Here is a 21073-nt window from a genome sequence, read left to right as displayed (position 1 = left end):
TGCCCTAGATGCACTATCTTGAATAACAAAAACCGAGTGCTCCAAAACTCCTGAAGTAAACAATCCCACTGCTTCCACTTAGCTTTATTTCTGCTCCAGGAATCTTCCGCCAGCAAAAGTGTCATACTATATTACCTCTGTCGAATTTTAGTCTATTTACAGAATCTTCCACATGGTTGAGCGTGAACATGTTACGATTGTGTAATATGATCAGATGGGACTGCGCTTGTGTTGTTTTTGCTCGTCTATATGATGCCTAAAATCTCCCATCATCAAGCATATCACACTACTTGCTTCCTCAAATAATATTTCATTGCCATTGAGAGTTTAATTGGTGCCCACCCTCGCAGTCCAAATGGATTGGACGTCTATCACTGTCAGTGGCCGCCTATGAGTTAATTTTTCTACACGAAGATTCAACACATTTTCCAAGATAATGTACTCTGCAGATTACAGCGCTGCCATGGTAACCGGCACGTGAAGTAGGCTCCACAAAATTTGTGGCGTAACAATGTGGAAATGCTGATAAATAGAGTGAATAGAAAAAAGACTGGCACAGCGCAATGCGGTCAACTGGCATGCCAAAAATAATCCACAGAGCAGCTCGAGCACATCCAAACATTTCTTCATTGAGTTTTTTTCTGTATTCCAAGGAGATTTTCAGGACAGAAATTAAGAATGAAAAACGCATGCACAAAAGTGATGGTGGCTGGCAGGAGATAGGAGATGACAAAGAATGCAGGAAATTCCTACTCTTGATTATCATATGACATTTGCGGCACAGATGCTTTTTGACGCTAGTATTTTTTTCACTTTGTCAGACCTCAAAACTACACAGCAACAAAAATAAAGAGTGACAAGAGGTTTTTGATGGCAAAATAATCATTTCACGGCTCGAGTGCTGCATCATTCTTTATCGCTGTCAGTCCTCACAAGGAGTATTCTATTATTATTTTCTACTTACCGTATTTTTCGGACTATATGTCGCACCTGAGCTTAAGTCGCAACAGCCATAAAATGCCCAACGAAGAGGAAAAAAACATATATAAGTCGCTCTGGAGTATAAATCGCATTTTGGAGGGAAATTTACCCAATAAAATACAACTAGGGCTGCAGCTATCGAATATTTTAGTAATCGAGTAATCGACTGAAAATTCTATCGATTAATCGAGTAATCGGATAAAACAAATATATTTTTAGGTGAAGAGCAATTATAGATATACATGAGAAAACAAGACATTTTATCATTTTCAGTCAATGTCTTTATTTTTTATGTATATTGTTGAAAACAGCCAACAATTGCATTTCAGATGTAACTAGAATTAAAAAAAAAGACTAATTCACTGCTTTCACTCAAAAAACCTTTAGATCTTATTTAAAAAAATATATATATACATACATATATATATATATATATATATATATATATTTACACACACCTAAAAATGCCTTTACGCTTGATATCACACATCACTTAAAAGTTAGGATTTTTTTCCCACGTTTTTCAATTGAATTTCTATTTGTGTCAAGCCATTTTTAAGTTCTAGTTAAGTTTTAAGTTAGTCTAAACTGTAAGTCCTGATAGGATTTTTAGTTTTTGCACTGTTCAAAATAAATGTATGATACAGGCTGTATTGGAGCACATTAGGGACTAGTGCGATTTGGTGTTTTATCCAGCAATGACTACTGAGCTAAAATTGATAGTTAGCATTATTGAGTTTTTATTTGACACCCTCATCACTCCACAACGCTATGTTATGTTAAAGCCTTACACGTTAGCCACGCATCAAAAGTGGTCTTAATTAATTGAAACCTAGCCCTCCGCAGGGCTAACGTAAGATGAGCTAGTAGTGACAGTAACGTTAATCTTATATATTAGCGCTTAGCGCTCTTTATTAGCGCTTAGCACTCTACTGCTTTAAGATGGCGGCTGTTTGCTAACGCTGCCCAGACGCGGCCTAGTCTGTCAATAAGCATCTAGTTCAACATACATGTGATCTCTATGAGACTCATCAGACGCTAGCTGCAACTAAAGTAGCATGTCCGGGCTAGTATTTAGCAACGTCGGCGTCGTTTGTAGCGGTTGTCGGCTGCACTAAGTTTTTTTTTTTTTTTCCCCCTTCCTCCTCTCCACACGTGACATCAGCGCGTTGTCCCGCATTAAAAGTAGTCCGAGCAAAACGTGATGCTTAGAGCTGTCAAAATAAACGATTACTCGAGGTGAATAAAATTACTCGGATCAATTTTTAAACTCGAGTTACTCGAGTTGCTCGAGTATTCGTTTCAGCTCTAAATACAACACAGAGAACAGATATGTCATCTCGAAAGGCAATTTAGAATAAAAATACAATGAGAACAACATGCTGAATAAGTGTACAGTATGATAAAGTTACACGACGCATGAGCAACAAAATGCGAACGTGGCCGATATGTTAACGTAACATTGCTTTTCAGAGTTATTCAGATAACTATAGCATAAAGAACATGCTAACAAGTTTATCAAACCATCGATGTCACTCCAAAATACCAAAATAACATGTAAAATGATGTAATAATGTGTTAATAACTTCACACATAAGTTGCTCCAGGGTATAAATCGCACCAAACTATGGAAAAAAACTGCAACCTATAGTACGAAAAATACGGTACTTTTTTTTTTTTTTTTAATTAAAAGAGGGTTTGAAATTTTTTAATATACTTTTCATTTTCTGTTTTAATAAAAATCAACAAAAAGGAAAAAGCTAAACTGGAAAAGTAAATTGTTTGAAAATATTCGTTTATCTTATTACTAAAAAAAAAATAGAAAAATAAATTCTCGTTCATTGAGGAAATTTTTGTGTAATTTACTTCTTTAATAAAACTGGGGAAAAGTTTGTTCATATTTATCAACCTTTTTTTACTTAAAAAGGGAAAATCAAAATATTTTGTCATTTCTAATTATTTTTTCATTAATTTTTTGACGTTTTTTTTTCCCGATAAAACATTTATAATAAAAAGTATTTACCGTACATTTTCAAAAAAGGAGAAAAACCAATATTTTGAGATTCAACATTTCTGTGGCTTTCGATGAAAGATACAGGACTTGAGTCTGACTCGACTTGAGGCTTACCCCGAATTCGCACCGCCTGCGGCTGCGACACAGTTGCGTGACGGCTACGAAAACATCACAGGTCAATTTCTACTGGTTGCGTTTGCGCTACGAATGTCTCCGGCAATCAGACAGAGGAAAACACGACGGCTCTCACGAGAATGCACGAACTCAGGCACATCTACAACGTGCGTCCCAACGTCAGACACTTGAGAATTAACGATGGGTAATAAATGCAACATTACGTTTTTGTTGTTTTATCATATCATATCAAAATAGAAATTATCGAGTTTTTTTCAGCATGAGGATATTATAAGCTCATGAAAAAAGTAAATATTTTATCTCTTCATGATAATGAAAAGTATGGAAAATAAAATCGCTTTAAAAGAACATTTCACCTCGAAGTAAATATAATAACTGATCCTCGTTGACAAAAGTGCTGTATTTTGAAAGGAAACAGGTAGTTTTATTTCGTATCAGTGCTAAATGTCCTTTCCAACACAGTGGTATTATTGTAACTTCATGCGGTCCGGCTATGCCATCCAGAAAAATAAGACTTGTGCGTCAAGCCTATGATTACCTGCGGCACGTCGTAGATGATTCCTTAGGCAGTGAAAAATTGTCATATTGATTAGTATGCTTGCGAATACCTACGAAATCGTGAACGCAGACAATCTTGTCGCAGCCGCAGGCGGTGTGAATTACCCTTTACACTGGAGGGAATTTTGATTTCCAAGAGCAGGCGGCACTGCTCCTCTACAGAAAGGAGCTGGAATTCACTCACAGCAGGGGGTGCTGAAGATGTTCTTTAGTTTTCCCTTCCAAAAACAGCAGTTTCGGTCCAAATTTGTCATGCTCGCGCATTTATGCAAAGCGTGCACAATGGCTGTTCACACATATGCTGGATAGTTTACATAGTACTACTAGGCTACTAAAAAGACAGCGTTCCATTTCACCTTCAGTGTGTGTTGGAGTTTTTGTATTGAAAATCAAAGCGCCAGTGTAATGTAATACAAATCCCCCCAGCTAGACGGTGCAATGATACACAAACATTTGAAATCTAAAAGGTCCAATAAGCCCCGTTTATCACCCCCTTTTCACAACACTTAAATAAATTGCACATGAATATCCAACAGCACTCTGCACAGCAGCAGCTCAACAGCAACAACAAACAATAATATGGCTACAGTGCAAGCATATCTTACCTATTAGAAGACACCAAAGGTACATTTCCTTTCTGGTGTGTTGTTGATGAACTTCATCAGTGGCTTAAGGTCCATTTTATCGAGGATGGCACTATGGATATGCAATAATGTCTCCCGCTTGGGCTAGTGATTCACCAGAATCATCTCCACGGTCTAAATCTGCTGCTAACTTTTCCTCGCTGGGCACTTATTATAGAACAATCATAATAATCATTTTCATTTTCAACGTCAAATGGATTTTAGAACATTTGGCTGTTTTTGTAAAGAAAAAATTGTTTTTGCGCCACGTTAACGCCATCCCAATAGCGCCTTAGTCAACGTGATCCGGTAGCAGGCAACGTGTCAGGTGGTGACCAAGTTATTACCAAAAAAAAAAAAAAATTTTTTTCAACATATATATTTAATCCCCAAAGTTAAATACGCTATTCTTTCAATAGCTTTTACTAGTCCTTCTCAAAATATTAGCATATTGTGAAAATGTTCATTATTTTCTGTAATGTACTGATAAACATTAGACTTTCATATATTTTACATTCATTACACACAACTGAAGTAGTTCAAGCCTTTTATTGTTTTAATATTGATGATTTTGGCAAAAAAAGTCAAGAAAAACCAAAAATCCCTATCTCAAAAAATTTGCATATCATGAAAAGGTACTCTAAAGAAACTACTAACCTAATCATCTGAATCAACAAATTAACTCAAAACCCCTGCGAAAGATTCCTGAGGCTTTTAAAAACTCCCAGCCTGGTTCATTACTCAAAACCGCAATCATTGGCAAGATTGCTGACCTGACTGCTGTCCAGAAGGCCATCATTGACACCCTCAAGCAAGAGGCCTAAACACAGAAAGAAATTTCTGAGCGAATGGGCTGTTCCCACAGTGCTGTATCAAGGCACCTCAGTGGGAAGGAAAAAGTGTGGCAGGAAATGCTGCACAACCATAAGAGGTGACCGCACCCTGAGAAAGATCGTGGCGAACGGCCGATTCCAGACCTTGAGGGACCTGCAGGAACAGTGGACTGAGTCTGGAGTAGAAACATCCAGAGCCACCGTGCACAGGTGTGTGCTGGAAATGGGCTACAGGCGCCGCATTCCCCAAGTCAAGCCACTTTTGAACCTGAAACAGCGGCAGAAGCGCCTGACCTGGGCTACAGAGAAGCAGCACTGGTCTGTTGCTCAAATTTTGCATGTCATTTGTAAATTAAGGTGCCAGAGTTTGAAGGAAGACAGGGGAGAAGAAAATACCAAAATGCCTGAAGTCCAGTGTCAAGTACCCACAGTCAGTGATGGTCTGGGGTGCCATGTCAGCAGCTGGTGTTGGTCTACTGTGTTTTTATCAAGGGCAGGGTCAATGCAGCTAGCTATCAGGTGATTTTGGGGCACTTCATGCTTCCATCTGCTGAAAAGCTTTATGGAGATGAAGATTTCATTTTTCAGCATGACCTGGCACCTGCTCACAGTGCCAAAACCACTGGTAAATGGTTTACTGACCATGGCATTACTGTGCTCAATTTGCCTGCCAACTCTCCTGCCCTGAACCCCATAGAGAATCTGTGGGATATTGTGAAGAGGAAGTTGAGAGACATCAGACCCAACACTGTGGATTAGCTTAAGGCCGCTATCTATCGAAGCATCCTGGGCCTCCATAACACCTCAGCAGTGCAACAGGCTGATTGCCTCCATGCCACGCTGCATTGAAGCAGTCATTTGTGCAAAAGGATTCCCGACCAAGTATTGAGTGCATAGCTGATATAATTAATTGAAGGTCGACTTTTTTTTGTATTTAAAAAAAAAAAACGTTTTTTGTATTGGTCGGATGAAATAGGGATTTTTGGTTTTTCTTGACTTTTTTTGCCAAAATCATCAATATTAAAACAATAAAAGGCTTGAACTACTTCAGTTGTGTGTAATGAATCTAAAATATATGAAAGTCTAACGTTTAACAGTACATTACAGAAAATAATGAACTTTATCACAATATGCCAATTTTTTTAGAAGGACTAGTATTTTTAACAACAACAACAACAATAAAAAAGACTCCATTAAAGCACTTTTTCCCTCCTTAACACCAGGGGGCGCTGCAGCACCCTCAGCACCCCACTTCCCGCGCCACTGCCTCTACAACAAAGATGCGAAAGGAAAAGCAAGACAAGTCACCTGTTCGCTCAATGTAGTCGACGCACTTCTCGATAAAGAGCGGGATTGGGTGTTCGGGGCTGACCAGGTTGTGCAGGGGGACCCCGAAGTAGTTGCTCTCCCACGTTCTTCTGGTGGGCGGGTATAGTGGTTTGGGCGGCTTCGAGGATTTGGCCTGACCCAGAACAAAAACACACAAGTTAGATTACAAGTCATTTAATACACAGTTTGGTTAGCAAATGTCCTCATATTATCGTTAATTGTTGGGATAATCTACAAAAGAAAGCCTCCACTTCAAATGGAATAAATGCAGTAGACGTCCAATAATTTGAAGTATCGCCGTCAATGGGAGCGAATAAGTTTAATGTTTAAAAAAATGTTTTTCCTCCTCCACTAATGTGGCCCTTTGGCGCAAAAATTAACTCACTCCTGGATTAAACTGGTGATGATGATGTTGCTTTCAAAAGAACATGGGATGAAGCTGCGGAAAAGATGGGAAAGACGTCAAGCAGACTTGGAATGTGGGGCAAAAGAAGAAAAAAAAAAAAACGGAGAATAAAAATGTGAAAGCTCTGAGACCCAAGGAGGAGGAGGACGGGGGAGGAAAAGTTTGAAAAGAAAAAGTGCATCAAAAGGAATGAAAGAAAAGATTGAAGACACGGAGGAATGCTGAAACATTTGACAAAGAGGAGGAGGAAGGCAAACTGGGAGCAGATCATAAGAAGGAAGTGCGGAGGACGACAGAGATGTTCATTTCTCACAATACTTTGCTCTTTTAAGCCTCGTCAGGGTCGAAGTGATGGGTGGAGCCTTTTTTTTTTTTCACAAATTGACACACATCACATTGCAGGTCCATTTTTTGCTCATATGTGACATGTATCTGACATTTTCATGCAGTATAAACGGTTAAATTCCAATGTTTTCAAATCCCAACTGTGTCTTATAAGTCAGCAAAGTAGCTGATGCCTATGCACTATGTACGTAAATCTGTACACATCAACCTGTCATCAGTAATTGAACAAAGTCACCACTGTTCCACAAGACAAGACGTGAACGAGCAATGCCGGACAAAGGCAAAAATAATATCTTTTGCTTCATTACCGTACATGAAGATATCGGGTAAAAAAAAAAAAACCATGAGTTGGTTTCGGTAGCTGAAAATCTTCAAAAATTGCCACAAAAGCATGACGGCTCCAGGGGGACCATATTTACAGTAAACAGTACGGCACGGATGTGTCCCCTTCCCACTGGCAGTCGCATATTTTTGTACAATAGACAGAATACACAAAAATAGCGGAATTAACAAAAAATCCGAATTGGGCATTACGTCCTGCAGTGTGAATGCGGCTTTCCTCTACATTTTGGGTAACTTGAATACCTTTTTTGCTTATGATTTTTTGACAGGTCCGATTTAACGTGGAGAAAAAAAATGGTGGCTGTTGAATGGAAATATACAGGAACGTTTTTGTGTAATTTTGGTGTACGTTTTTTCCCCCAAAAAAACGTTTAACTACATTTATGAGTCTTGGTTTTTTGTTTTTCTATGTGTCAATTATGTGAAACGGCCAAAACTGTAGGACAAGCAGCATTTGGAAAATTTGAACAATTTTATTATTTTTACATTAAACATAAAAAGGGTATTTTTGTCAACAACAACAAAAAAAAAAAAAACATTTCGGTGCTACCATGAATGTTATGGGCGACATTTAAAAAAATAGCCTGCATCGCCTGCATGTTGAAGTTGTAATGGTGCACTCACGATTTTAAGTTAGCATAACTCAAATTTTCGTCAGTAACTTTAAATTTTGAGTATTGGTAACTTATTAAGTACCGTTAAACGTTTTGAAGCAAAACTTACATTACTGAATAAGCAGAACTTGAAATAATGAGTTGTGCTAACTTGAAACGAAGTTGTGCTAACTTGAAATTATAAATTGTGTGAAGTTGGCCCTAGCCTCGCTCATGATGCCTTCAAAAGACAGCTCAGTCAGATAAACTGTGCAGCTCACTTCACTATGCATTGTGCTGTCATGCAGGAGACTCTGGTTTGAATTCCACTTCGGTAACCTTAAATATAGTCTTTGCACTTAAGTTCTGCTTACTTAAAATGTTAGGTTTCGCTTAATTACCATATGTTCTGCCTGTTTAAAATGTTAAATTTTATTGATGTAAAATGTCACTGAAACATATACTCATTTACTTTATCTACCCAGACATAACCAATGTAAAAAGTGAGGGCCCTCTTTGTCAAACTACACCCACGGAGCTAAACTCCTCGCGTTTTGTCCGAGACGAGTGTTTTTAACAATGGCTCTCATTCATAACGGCCATGCAGTGCCCAGGGCGGAGTTGCTCCAACAATTTGCACGCTAATAAATGATTGGTCACGCCAGCGAGGACGCATCCTTTTTGTCCTCAATCATGACATTACCAGCGTCGGCATCGCCATGTGAAAAATGGCGTTCCCTATCAAATCTTGTGTGCACAAGCATGGAATCGCGTCACTGATTGCCCAAAACTTAACTCATTCTATTGATCCATCTGTATCTAACTTAACTCTTTACTAATCTTGAATGTTTTGTTCCTCCTTTTTAAATTTCAAATAATTAAATATATAATATATACAATGGTACCTCTACATACAAAGTGAATTCTTTCCAGGACCTTGTTTGTAAGTCGAAATGGTTGCATGTCGAGCAGGATTTTCCCATAAGAACACATTATAATTCCATTAACTGGTTCCACAGTCCGAAAACCTACAATAAATCCTTAATAAATACTGATGGTACTATCACAAATGGCAATTACACACACCAAAACGAATAAATTATACATAAAACCGGAGTAATAAAATAATAATTCCTGTAATAATGTCACGAATCATGTTCTAATGTGGCGGATGTCTTTTGCGTGCTGTACCTTAATGCACCGCGTGGCTGACGTGACAGAGAGAGAAAGGTGCTGTAGAGCTTTTACTGTTTAATGTTTTGTTGTTGGAGTCAACTGCGGCGGACAGTAGGCGTATTATATTGCACAAGTTCTGAAATAAATGATAAAAACCTGACGAATTCTTTGGCGATGTTACCTCAATAATAATTGCCACCTTAACATATAAAGATTGGCAAACGGAGGTCAGAGGAGGACCGTCGAGATCATAGACATTCTACCGCCGTTTTGTCGAGCCAGTTTACGTATGCGCACACCACGCTCATGTTTTTCTATCATTTTCATCTCTATTTCAATGGTAAGCATCACCTTTTTCACCACCTCCACTAACATTCTTGCAACCTGTGTCGATTTCTCTCACAAGAAAATCCGCCGTACGTCCCTCTGTGGTGCTGTCATACATTGTCGTATTTTGAGCATGTCGTCGGATGTAGAAACAAATGGCGAGTCAAATTTTACGTAAGATGTCGAAAAGATAGTGTGTCCAAGCGATCGTATGTCGAAGTACCACTGTAAATATACATATTTCCATCTGATTAAAAATTGAAAATTAGGGGGAAAACAATCAGTCTTTCCCAGATTAAAAATAAAATTGATGTAAGAATACGCTTTTCCCTTTTTTTTTTCTTTTAAAAAAACATTTTTTTTTAAATACATAATATACAATTTCTATAGTATTCATTATCAAGGACCAGACATTTTAAATCAGAGTAAAGTATTTGTTCTTTAAAATCCAAAATATTTTTTTATTTAGATTTTTGTGTTTATCAAAAAATATATACCGTATTGTTTTTCCAGTTTTTTTTTTTAAATAAATCTATCAAAAAAAAGAAAAATGACAATATTTACTATATTTCCCTTAAATTAAAAATCAATTTAAATACATAAAACAAAATTAACTCTATTTTCCTTTATAATGAAAAATCTGACAAAAATATCCTTGATGAAAGTTCTTTGCCGTTTTCCCCTTCTTTTTCTTTTTTAATTAAAAATATAAAGAATTTTCCCCCTGAATTTTAGATTAACTAAATAAAACATTTAAGATAAAAATGAGAGAATATTCATGTTTTTCCTTTTTTATATTTAGAAATAAAGTTGATCATCTTTTTCCTATATAATTATAACAAATTTAACAATAAAAAGACATAACTGAACTTGTACTGTTAACTCTTTCAGTTCCACTGACCACGATGGCCCTCCAATCATATATTAGTAGCTCTTTTAATCCTTCTGCTGTGAATTTAAATTACTTTGTCACTAGCGGACGCCCAATCTATTCGAACAGGGAGGGTTGGCTGTGAATAAATGAATGTCCGCAGTCCCCCTAGTTCAAATGGATTGGACATCCATTGCTGTCAGTGGCAGCCAATGAGTTTTGAGTCTTAATAAAACAGTGTCGCATCTTGTTTTTTTTTTGTTTTTTGTTTTTTTTTTAATGGCAAACTAGATGCCTCACCTTTTTGGGTTCCTTTGGCGTCTTAGTAGTCTTCTTCTTTTTCAACTTCTTGTCTTCCTGCTCGGGATCAGAGGTAATGGCGGGGTTGTCAATACCGCCTTTCCAGGGGTCTGCGGGGGACAGAAGTGGGTCCTCCTCGCTGCCGCGGTGAGCCCTTCCCTTCTTTTTCTTTTGTGTGGCGGGCCCAGTCTCCTCACCGTCGCTGTCTGAGTGGAAGCGTCTTTGGTAGGCCTTGGTCTTGCTGAATAGGATTTTGGAGCGGTGTTTGTACTTGGAGGGCCGGCGTCCGACCTGAGACTTGCGTTCGTACCCGTTCTCATCCTCTCCTCCCCCGTGGAGGCCGAAGGAATTGCGAATTTTGACCAGGCGGTTATGTGTGTCGTCAGGCTCGGCGTAAATGTCATCGGCGTGGAAGCCCCTGGTCCTCAGGGTGTCTACAGGATCTGCATAGTTATCCGAAGCCTCTGCGTCATTTGAGTGCGCGATGAGCCCACGCGGTGTGCGACGGTTGCTTCGCATTCCGGCTTCTATGGTTTTCAGCAAGTTAGGGTCCAATTTTTTCACGTTGGGTTTGGAGAGAGCCGGCTTGGGTCGAACGGGAGGAGGCACTTTGTGGTTGCGTTCGTGGTCACCCACGGGCGTGCTGTGGACCGGGTACTCGTTGCCCTCCAGGTCAATGCGGTACTTAGTGCGCTCGCTGGGCGTGGGGAGAAGTTGTACGTCGTCACCTATGGGGCTGTATGGTGGCGGGGCTTCGTTGTCATCGTCCGAATCTGGGTAGTACGCATTGTAGGCCGGAGAGTGGCTGTGCGGTGGCGAGGTCTGGAATACCTCCTCGCCGGACCCAGTGGTGCACTCCCTCGACGAGCTGTCAAACAAGAATGAGCTCTCAATGTTTGGTTTCTTCTCCAAGACTTCATTGAAGAAGGGCGTAAAAACCTCTGTCTGCCGGTGGTACTGCGACAGCGAGTATAACGCTGTGAACTTGGCTGCGATCTCCGTGGCGATGTGCTCGCCTTCAGTCATCAGCTCCTTGATGGGATCGTTTTCAAAGAAGTCCGCCTGGCTGTCGGTGATGGCAACCATCTGAACCGGGATGACGTCCTGGACCTCCGCCAGGAAGGCACGCAACGTAGCCATGGACGCTTTACGCTTGGCTGAGTAGACCAGGATGTAGCCGTGCACCAGCTCGTCTTTGCGGACGCCGATGGCCGAGTGGTAGGAGAGGACGGTGACTTGAATCCTCCTCCTACGGTCACCGAGTATCTTGTCCAGGACCAGGGCGTTCGCCTGTCCCGGCTGCCCGGCGCTGCAGGAGTGCGACTCCAGAAACGGAGAGAGAATGAGGTCCACGCTAAAAGGGTCCCAGCACATGGCGCACATGACTATCCGGAGGTCCACCTCAGACATGTCTTTGATAGATGGCGGTGGCGCCAGGACATCGCAATTCTGCTTTAGCCCTTCTAGAACGGCGCGTAGGCCCTGCTTGATCTGGAACTCAGTGAACTTGCGTGGAAAGGCGCCAGAGGGAATGTCCACAAAGGTACACTGAAGCTTGTTGGCCAGCTGCTGACCCTGATGCCGCAAGATTGGAATATTCTTACACACACTGTCCCTCTGATTGGCCAAAATGAGGATAAACGGGAGAGGAGGTGCAAACTTTTCTCTCCTGCTCTGGGCCATCTCTGCTCGGATCCTGCCCACGCAATCCCCGATGCAGTTAAGGGACTCTATAGAATTGAAGACACAGAGGCAGCCGTGTGGCTTGAAGGTGGACACCCAGGTGTGGCTGAAGAGTAAGGTAGAGTTAACGTCCACAGGGAGAAGCTCCAGTTCATAAATTTTGCCATCCAGGGCATACTCATCATCCGTGGACTGGGCTCGAATTTCATTGGCTAGTTCTTGCGAGAGGCCCTCCCTCCCCAGAAGGCAGAGGTTAATTTTGTCCACGTTGGCACTGTTGTAGTAGAGGTCAGATCGACCATGATCCAGCTGAACAAGCCGGTTAGCCAGGACCTGCTCCACTTTCAGGTCCACGCAGTTGTGGCCGCTCAAGCACGTCTCCTTGGTGGGGTGGTAAACGAAGCCGATGTGCTTGAGGAGGAGCGACTGTCTGTCTGGTGCCAGTTTCTGCAGCGCTCTGTATCTGGGCTCCTCATTGAGCACACTGTGAATTTCGCTCATCTTGTCACAGCTGGGCGTGGCGTTCAAATCCAAGTCATAGAAGAGCTCAGCATGCTCAAAAAGCATTTCCTGAAAGTCCTCTTTGGCCCGCTCTACTATTTCCTGCTGGTGCCGACAGTAAACATCCCTCCTATCTGATTCTGTGATAAACTTGTAGGCTTCGTCCTCCATAACTAAGCACATGACTTCCTCCCAAGGCTGCCCTGCGCTGATAAAGTGGACCCGGTCCAGCGTCTTTTTGAACCGCTCCTTCATGTCCACCCTCCTCTTTTCTGACAGCAGGTGCTGGACATGGTTGTGGTAAATCCTCTCGCCATCAGGCGTGTTCAGGAGGTCAAAGGGTATCCGCCGGTCGCTGTTGTCTACATGGTCCGACTCGTCCCAGGGCGTCTGCTCCAGCACCACGAACCAGCACTGGAAATCCGAGCGCTTGCGGATGACGCTTTGCGCTTCAGTCCATGTCAGGTGTTCCACCTCGTCCAAGCGACTCAGCAGCGTGTTGAGGGTCTTGGGCAGAGTGGTTAGGTACTCCTCTCGCCTTCTCTTGATGTGCTCCTGTTTCAGCTGTGCAATGTGCTTGGTGAACATGTTCCTGCCCTTCCTGGAACCCTCCAAAGTGATGAACTCCTCATAGTCGGGGTTGCCCTTCATGTTAGCGACTACCCCTTTCCACGTGGTGTGGTAATCCCTCACCATCGTCATCATGAGTTTCTCAAATCTGTCCGTCACTGAGGCGACCAGTTGCCTCTGGACTTTTTGGGCTTCCAAGTACGGCACGGTTTTGGGCTTACCCCTGGTTTTGTCCAACTGCTGGATAAGAGCGTTGAAACAGAGCTCCACGTTGACGTTGGCACGTGCCGACGTCTCCACAAGGAGCAAGTTCTTCTTGCTGGCCACGAAATTATGGAGGTCCCTCAGGTGCTGTTCTACAAACTCATCACATTTGGTGGCGGCGACCACCACAGGTTTCTTGGATTTGGTAATTTGGGAGTAGAGACCGTTGACAAATTTCATTTGATCGTCAAATTTTCTGTTGCAGCCCTTGCTGACGTCAATGCACAGCACAAAGCCGTCGACGTTCAGCTTCCCATCAGGCATCTGCTTCTGGTCAAAGTCCTGCTCCAGGCCCAGCTGGTCGGTGCAGATGTACATGAGCTTTTCGGCCGACTGAAGCTTGGTGGTCGCCGCCCGTTTGCTGTACTGCTGCATGTTAGTACTCCGGTGCGCCTGAAACGTCTGATCGTCAATGAACTCGGTCTGCTCGATGACTTGAATTTTACAGTCGGGTCCCTCATCCCCCCTGTGGGAAACATCGCCCCAGTAGAGAAAGTGGTCATTGTTAACCACGCGCCCCCCAAAGTCGATGGTGCTCAGCACGGACGTGTGCTCTGAGTAGTAGCTGTCAGCGTCGGGACGCACGTATCTGTTGCACAGGCACGACTTTCCCACACCGCAGTTTCCCTTATCTTTCTCCGTTCCGGAGAGGCCAACCACGCTGACGGCGAATGTCGGGGGGCGCGCATCCTTGTTCTTGGCCATATTATATCCCCCCGGTCATTGCTATCTCGCACGCTTGCCAGGAAAACGCTCAGGATATCATTCCCGTCAGTGGCGCGCTTGTGCGTCCATCCCTGATGAGCGAGCGCTCCCGCGTTCCCGTCAGGTCTTCTCGAAACTGGTGAATGGCGGCCGGCGTCTCCTCTTATCACCTGCCTGCAAGACACGGCACAGACAATTAGTGCAAAATAAACGCAGGCATGCTTTACACAGTAACAATTAGCTGCTTGTTTTGTCCCTCCAAGACATAAACAACAAATCCGCTACATTAATAAGACATTATGCTTAGTTATCACAGATTAATAGCTGGTAAGACTTTGCCGCGCACACAAAAACACTTTCCATGTTTTACATGTTTTATTTTAACATTTAAAATGGTGCTCATAATAAAACAAAATTTTATTTTAAAATATATACATACAGATTTATATATCAACTTTGGTGTTTTATTGGGGGCAATAACCAGTTTCCTTTTCATGGCAATACCCCCAAATCAACTGGAAATGCTCCAGAAATACCTCAAAATCAACAGAAAGTAACCCAAGAGCAATAGTAAGTGACCAATAACTTAAATGGATTCATTATTCTCACGGCTAATTAATTACATCAGTTAATTGCGGACTTATTGTTGCCTCTAGGTTCTGAGGTAGCTTGTAGAGGTCATGTGTTCTCTTCAGTAATGCTTCTGACTATATTTGGTCATTCAAAAGGTAAAAAAACTTAAGCCCATAAAGACTCGGCGTCCACATATGTAGACATCACATTTTAGGTCAAATGTGGCCTACATGACCCAAAATAGTAAAGTCCTCGTATGTGGATGCCAGGTCTCAATTAGAATTTTATGATTATTGTATTTCATTATATTATTTCATGAATAAATCACATTATAAATCAGGGGTCCCCAGACTACGGCCCGCCTCCACATTTGGTCCGGCCCCCTGAACAAAAAAACTTTTTTTTTTTTTTTTTTCCCCAATAGGGTTATTTATTTCCTGGCTTTTTTCTGTGATGAACTCAGATAGGGTTATTTAGTTGTTATCTATTTAATTAATAGTGTTATTATTATTTATTATTATTATTATTTTTTTTTTTTTTAATTTATTTTATTTACTTTTGTTCCGTGAAGAATCCAGAAAGAGTTATTTGATTGTGGTTTTCTGAAAAACAATAAATTTTTACATTTAGGCACTCCTGCAATCGTCACACCTTTTCTGTTACAAACTGACCCCGGCCTCTCATCAGAGAAGGGAAAAGTTATTTGGCCCTCACAGGAAAAAGTTTGGGGACCCCGTTATAAATTAATAAAATGTAAATTATGTAAAAAAAAAATAATAATAATAACATGAATAAAAATTGATTCACTCGCAAGTTGATTTTTATTTTTTTATTTCATAGCATTTAACTCATCACCTGCCATTGTCAACCCTGGGAGGACTGGCTATGAATGCTCATTTATAGTTCCATTGATGGCCGGAGCCAGACCCTTTTGACTGGGAGGGCTAGTAGCGAATTATCACTGTTCCAGTTAAACTGGACTTGACATCTGGGACCGTCAATGGCAGCTAATGAGTTCAGTGAATGCTGTATAAAAGGGTTAAGGCCTTATCACTCAGGCCTACTTCGAGAGGTTGCATGAAAACGGGGGCGAGTGTTCCCGTTGGTGGTAAAGCTGCCGTTCCTCCCCCATGGAATGCTTTTTTTCCTCCTCAACGCAGTGAATTTGTACACAGATGTACTTTGCTAGCGCACGCAGCACAATTGGCAGGCTAGTGTAAAACGCTCAAATGGATACGGTCATCAATCACACGCCTCCCGCGGCGTCACGGACGCCTTCGGGCCGCTGGACCTCCATAGATGCAAATAATCTATTTTTTTGTTGCGTCAAGATTTATCGCCCAAATGCATAAAACACTAATGTGCTTTACATCTCGGTGTTGACGAGAACAGATCTGCGCTCTGATTTGGTTTTTCTGTTTGATTTTCACAGCCAAGCAAATCATTTCTAGGTCAGTGGCTGTCAAAGGGCCACACTTGGCTGCCATTTTTATCTGCCTTGCCGCAAATGGCTCCAAAGCTCTTCTTTCTCACCGCACTGGAGGGGTTTGAAGTGACGTTGACGAGCGAGAGTCAGTCCCTTCGCCTTATATAAGTCAGTCACTCCTCACAAGGACATTCGCTTAAAACGTTCATGCGTAATTTATGATATAGAGAAATTCTTTCACATTTTTCTAGTTTCTACAGCAAGGAGTGTCAAACTCATCTTTGTCACATGCCACATCATAATTTATGGTTTCCATCATTGGGATGTCTGTCAACTCGAGCCGCTACGATTGATTAACTTAAAACTAATTGATTATCAAACGAAGCAACTATTTGGATAGCACTGCAATTTTTTTTAATGTTCCTTTGCATGTTTTTTGTTTTCGCTGATTCTACACAATTTTTGGTTTCAAAACAGTCACACTTGTAGGCTGTTGTAAATCAAACCACTACGCAAACTTGTCAACTGTGTAGGACTACAGGTAGTCCTCGGGTCACGACGTGCCCGACTAGCATGATTTCAACTTTACGATGCATGTCTCGTCCGCTGTTTTTTCGACAGTCTTTTTTTTTTAAGTGGCCTAACAGTGTCTTGTCAGCCAACTCTCAGCATTGATGGTAAGTACAGTATATTATTTGTCATTTCATTTTGTTATTTATTAGGTCTAATCAATCTAAATGGTTGATCTCTACAGTAATTGCATGGCATATCTGGCATTTCATTATACTAGTCCTTTCTGTTAGTTTCAAGCGTTGCTTTCACGTCGGGAAGCGGGGGTGAAGGCCAGTTAACATTTCAAGAAGGCAGAGAAACGGCGCGGGCTCGGCAATCCCCACCCCACCTCGTTAGCTCGTTATTAGCCTGCTAGCTTGTTGCACAGCGTTTCTTTTCACCGCTGGACGGGTGCCACTCATAGCTGCCGTTTTCCTTGTTGAATTGCCCAAGATTTGGACCTTATTTCCTTCGGTATGATTGTGCAGCCATTGAGGTATGGTTTTGTCTCTATTCGTTTACTTTTATAGCATTACTGTACGCTCTTTGTCATTATTGTATTTTATGTTCTAATAGTGTTGAAAGTTTGACAGTGAAAAATAAATGTCAGTTGTAAGAAGAATTATGGTGTGATCGGTGTTACCAGAGGGGAAAAAATATTTTATATATTTACTTTATTTTATTAATATGACGTATAATATGTTTTGGGATAGTTGGTTATTTAAGGGTAATTAAAGGGTTAATTCTGACTTACGCTGAAAGTCGGGTTACGTCGCCAGGGTAGGAACAGGACTCGTTCATAACCCGGGGACTAGCTGCACTTTTCTTACGGAACCAATGATAGCTTTGTTGAATTGATTAATATTTGTAAACTGAGTATTTCTCAATGAGGTTCAATTAATCTTTTTGACAATTTTTACTTTATTTAATAGAGCCCAGCCAAATATTTTTTTATTTGTTATATTTTTGTGAAAAACAAAGTTGATGATTGACTTTGGCGGGCCACACAAAATGATCTGGTAGGCCGGATCTGGCCCGCGGGCCTTGAATTTGACACCTGTGACTTAACTCATTGGCGCTCCATTGACAGTGATAGACTTTAAATCCATTTTAACTGAAATGACTGGCATTGAATGATCGTTTCAATGCCATCGATGGCAATAGACATCAAATTGGACAGTATGTCCGTCAATGGCACTGAAACATGATCTTTCATTCTCATTTCGAAACGTTTGTTTCGTTCCTTCCTTGGGCGTGTTGTTGACTTTGACCTGACTCAGGCGCTCGCGTGTGCAAACATGTCGCTAATTAATTTCCTGGAGAAAGGATTTCTCTGAAAGTAACGCGTGTGAGAAGAGTCGTGAGCAAAAATGCCAGCTATGAGCAAATGACAAATAGTATTGTTTCTGGTGGTCCGCCCGGCCGTGTACTACGACGTGACATTCCTGGAGACCGCAGTGTTTGAGCCAGTCGCTCACCCGAATCCAAACATCTGCTTCACATCTTTGGCGAGCCCCGAGCGGAGCTACCATTCCCGCCCGTGCGAGAGTATGGAGGAGGTTCCCAATCGGAAAAACGCATTTCTACTTAGGACTGGGCGAGCTGGCAAAAATGTCAATAATTTTCACCGTTATTTTTTTAAACTTCATTTTTATTTATTTTTTCAACTGAGTTTTTAATTATCTGCCCTGAACACCAAACGTTTTATTTATTACAACAGGGATCCCCAACCACCGGGCCAGGCAGGGCCGACCCAGCCTATACGCAGACTATGCAGCTGCTTGGGGCCCCTGACCACTAGGGGGCCCCCCATCTCATAATTGTTTAATTTATATTCTATTTGTTTACTGCAGTTTGCTTTATTTGACTTTTGTGAGTTTTGATACTTCATTACAAGCTTAGAAAAAATAAAAGTTCTTCCTTAACTTCTTTCTTTCCTCTTTTAGAAAAAGGTTTGGCGCTATCTACTGTAAGTACTGACAATCATTTGGGGTGAAAAGTTTGAAATATGCAGTGCGACAAAATCTGATTAATATACAAAATATGGACATATGGGTTGGATTGCATGTATGGGTTTCACAGTACACTGTGACGAAATGGTGGGCCAAAAATAAGGGCACCTTTGCATTTTTTTGCTTAGGGCCCCCAATTGGCCTGGGCCAGCCCTGGGGCCGGGGACCGGTACCGGTCCGTGACATGTTTGCTACCGGGCCGCAGAAAAATAATAAATAATTTGTTAATGACCGTAATCTGGCCTGTGCATCCTGACTAATCAGAGTAGAGATTTGTGTACATTGCCCTCTCGTGCTTTGCCGCTATTCCTGGGGTGTTCGTACACCTACGTATATCAGCCCAGCGTCAGTCAATGTAAACACTAACGTTAGCTGCTGCGGGTGGCGACGTCTTTGGACAGCTCTGCATAATATGTGGCTAAAAGCTAGCAAACGAGGCAACGAAAGTGAATGCACTGAGAGCATCATACCTTGTGGAGAACCGTATTACTAAAGCCAAGAAAACTTTCACAATTGAAAATGAACTCATTATGCTCGTGACCAAGGATATTTGCTGTCAAGTTTTAGGAAAGGCCGCTCGTTTTTAGCCCAGTCATACTATTTATATTTACTGGAATTTTCTGCCAACCATTCCCAGCCCTTGAAAAAAAGGCCCACATCACACTGGTCCGTAGTGCAAAAAAGGTTGGGGACCACGGTACTACAAGGTTCGTACATTTTTTTTCATGTCCAAATTCAAGCACTTTTTAAGGTCTTTCAAGACCAATTTTCCAGTTTTTGCAGCACCTTCTAAACAATTTTCCCAATGTTTTTTTTTTTTTTTACGGTGAGGCAAAAATATGCTGCCTTTTCACAGGTACGCAAATGTCTTCCAAAATGTTTTAGGAGCCCATAAGTAGGAAAAATTTAGTTTGAAAGGTGCCTATTCTGAAGGTGCGTCCTCTGCTGCAGTGGGCATTTTGTGGCAAACTGGTGCCTGCATAGTGATAGCATTCATTCAATTGACAAAGATGCATAAGTCAGGCCAAACAAGTTGATTACCGGTTTCAAGGTATACGTATAAAACGTCACGGTTTTAAAACCGCAAAAATTTTCCATCATACCATATTAGCTATTTTTTATGTCCCAGAAATGCAGGAAGAAATCCCTCGCCTGCAGCTGCAAGGCTCAACCCTCCCCCACAGGTTGTTGCTTAGTGTCAGGGAGTCAGGTGTGCTGCACAATGGTTGGAGGAGGTGAAACTCCTGAACTTTTTCCTCCCATCGAAGAAAACAAAATCGCTGGTATGGGAATACTTCAGGCTACAGAAAAGTTACAGACAGCCGCGGCTTAGAGTAGGGCCAACAGACATGTAAAACATGCTTGGGGAGGGTGGCTGCCGAGGAGGCAATACCTCAATTATGATTTCGCATTTTTACAAAATTAAAGGTTAAACACTGTCATGAACGTTTCCCACCAGCTACGAGAGTTAACTCTAGCGTATTTAGTAAGTTTAGTGGTGGTTAAACGTGGTGTTTTTTTTTCTCTGGCAATTGTCTGTGTTGAGAAAGAGTGGTGTGTATAATGTAAACATGATACGAGTCATACACACGTGCTTTTTATGGAAAATAATTATTTTTGTTCAGATGGTAATAATGTTGAGCTGTGGCTATGGGTTAACGCTCACCTAAAGGATTTATTTTAATTTTATTTAGAATATTTTTTGTTATTTGTTTTATTTAAGATAACATTATACTTATGTTCCAATTTGCTAATATGTTTTGAAAAATAAAAATTCTGTTCAATGGAAAAAAAAGTTTTTTTTAACCCAGATATCTGAGAGTAACAAATTTTAGAGCTGTATTTGCAATACCATTAACAGTCATAGTTTTGCTTAAGGTTGTCATACAGTCAGAATCTCATACTGGCACATGCCTAGTCACGGCCAAGGAAACCTTGATAAATACTGTTTTTA

General features: G+C 41.4%; 1 protein-coding gene across 1 annotated transcript in view; it reads right to left on the bottom strand.

The window, feature by feature from the left end:
• Positions 1 to 21073, bottom strand: part of arhgap5 (Rho GTPase activating protein 5) — a 62633-nt gene that overhangs the window by 28654 nt on the left and 12906 nt on the right. Inside the window, exons 2-3 of the mRNA XM_057858711.1 lie at positions 10834 to 14730; positions 6453 to 6606 (exon numbers count right to left, since the gene is read on the bottom strand). Coding sequence (XP_057714694.1) covers positions 6453 to 6606; positions 10834 to 14556 — 3877 coding nt within the window. The 5' untranslated portion in view covers positions 14557 to 14730. The remainder of the gene's footprint in view (positions 1 to 6452; positions 6607 to 10833; positions 14731 to 21073) is intronic.

This window comes from Corythoichthys intestinalis, chromosome 15, assembly GCF_030265065.1.
Source record: "Corythoichthys intestinalis isolate RoL2023-P3 chromosome 15, ASM3026506v1, whole genome shotgun sequence".
In the NCBI taxonomy this organism is placed as follows: Eukaryota; Metazoa; Chordata; class Actinopteri; order Syngnathiformes; family Syngnathidae; genus Corythoichthys; species Corythoichthys intestinalis.
This window is presented reverse-complemented; position numbering and strand designations above follow the sequence as displayed.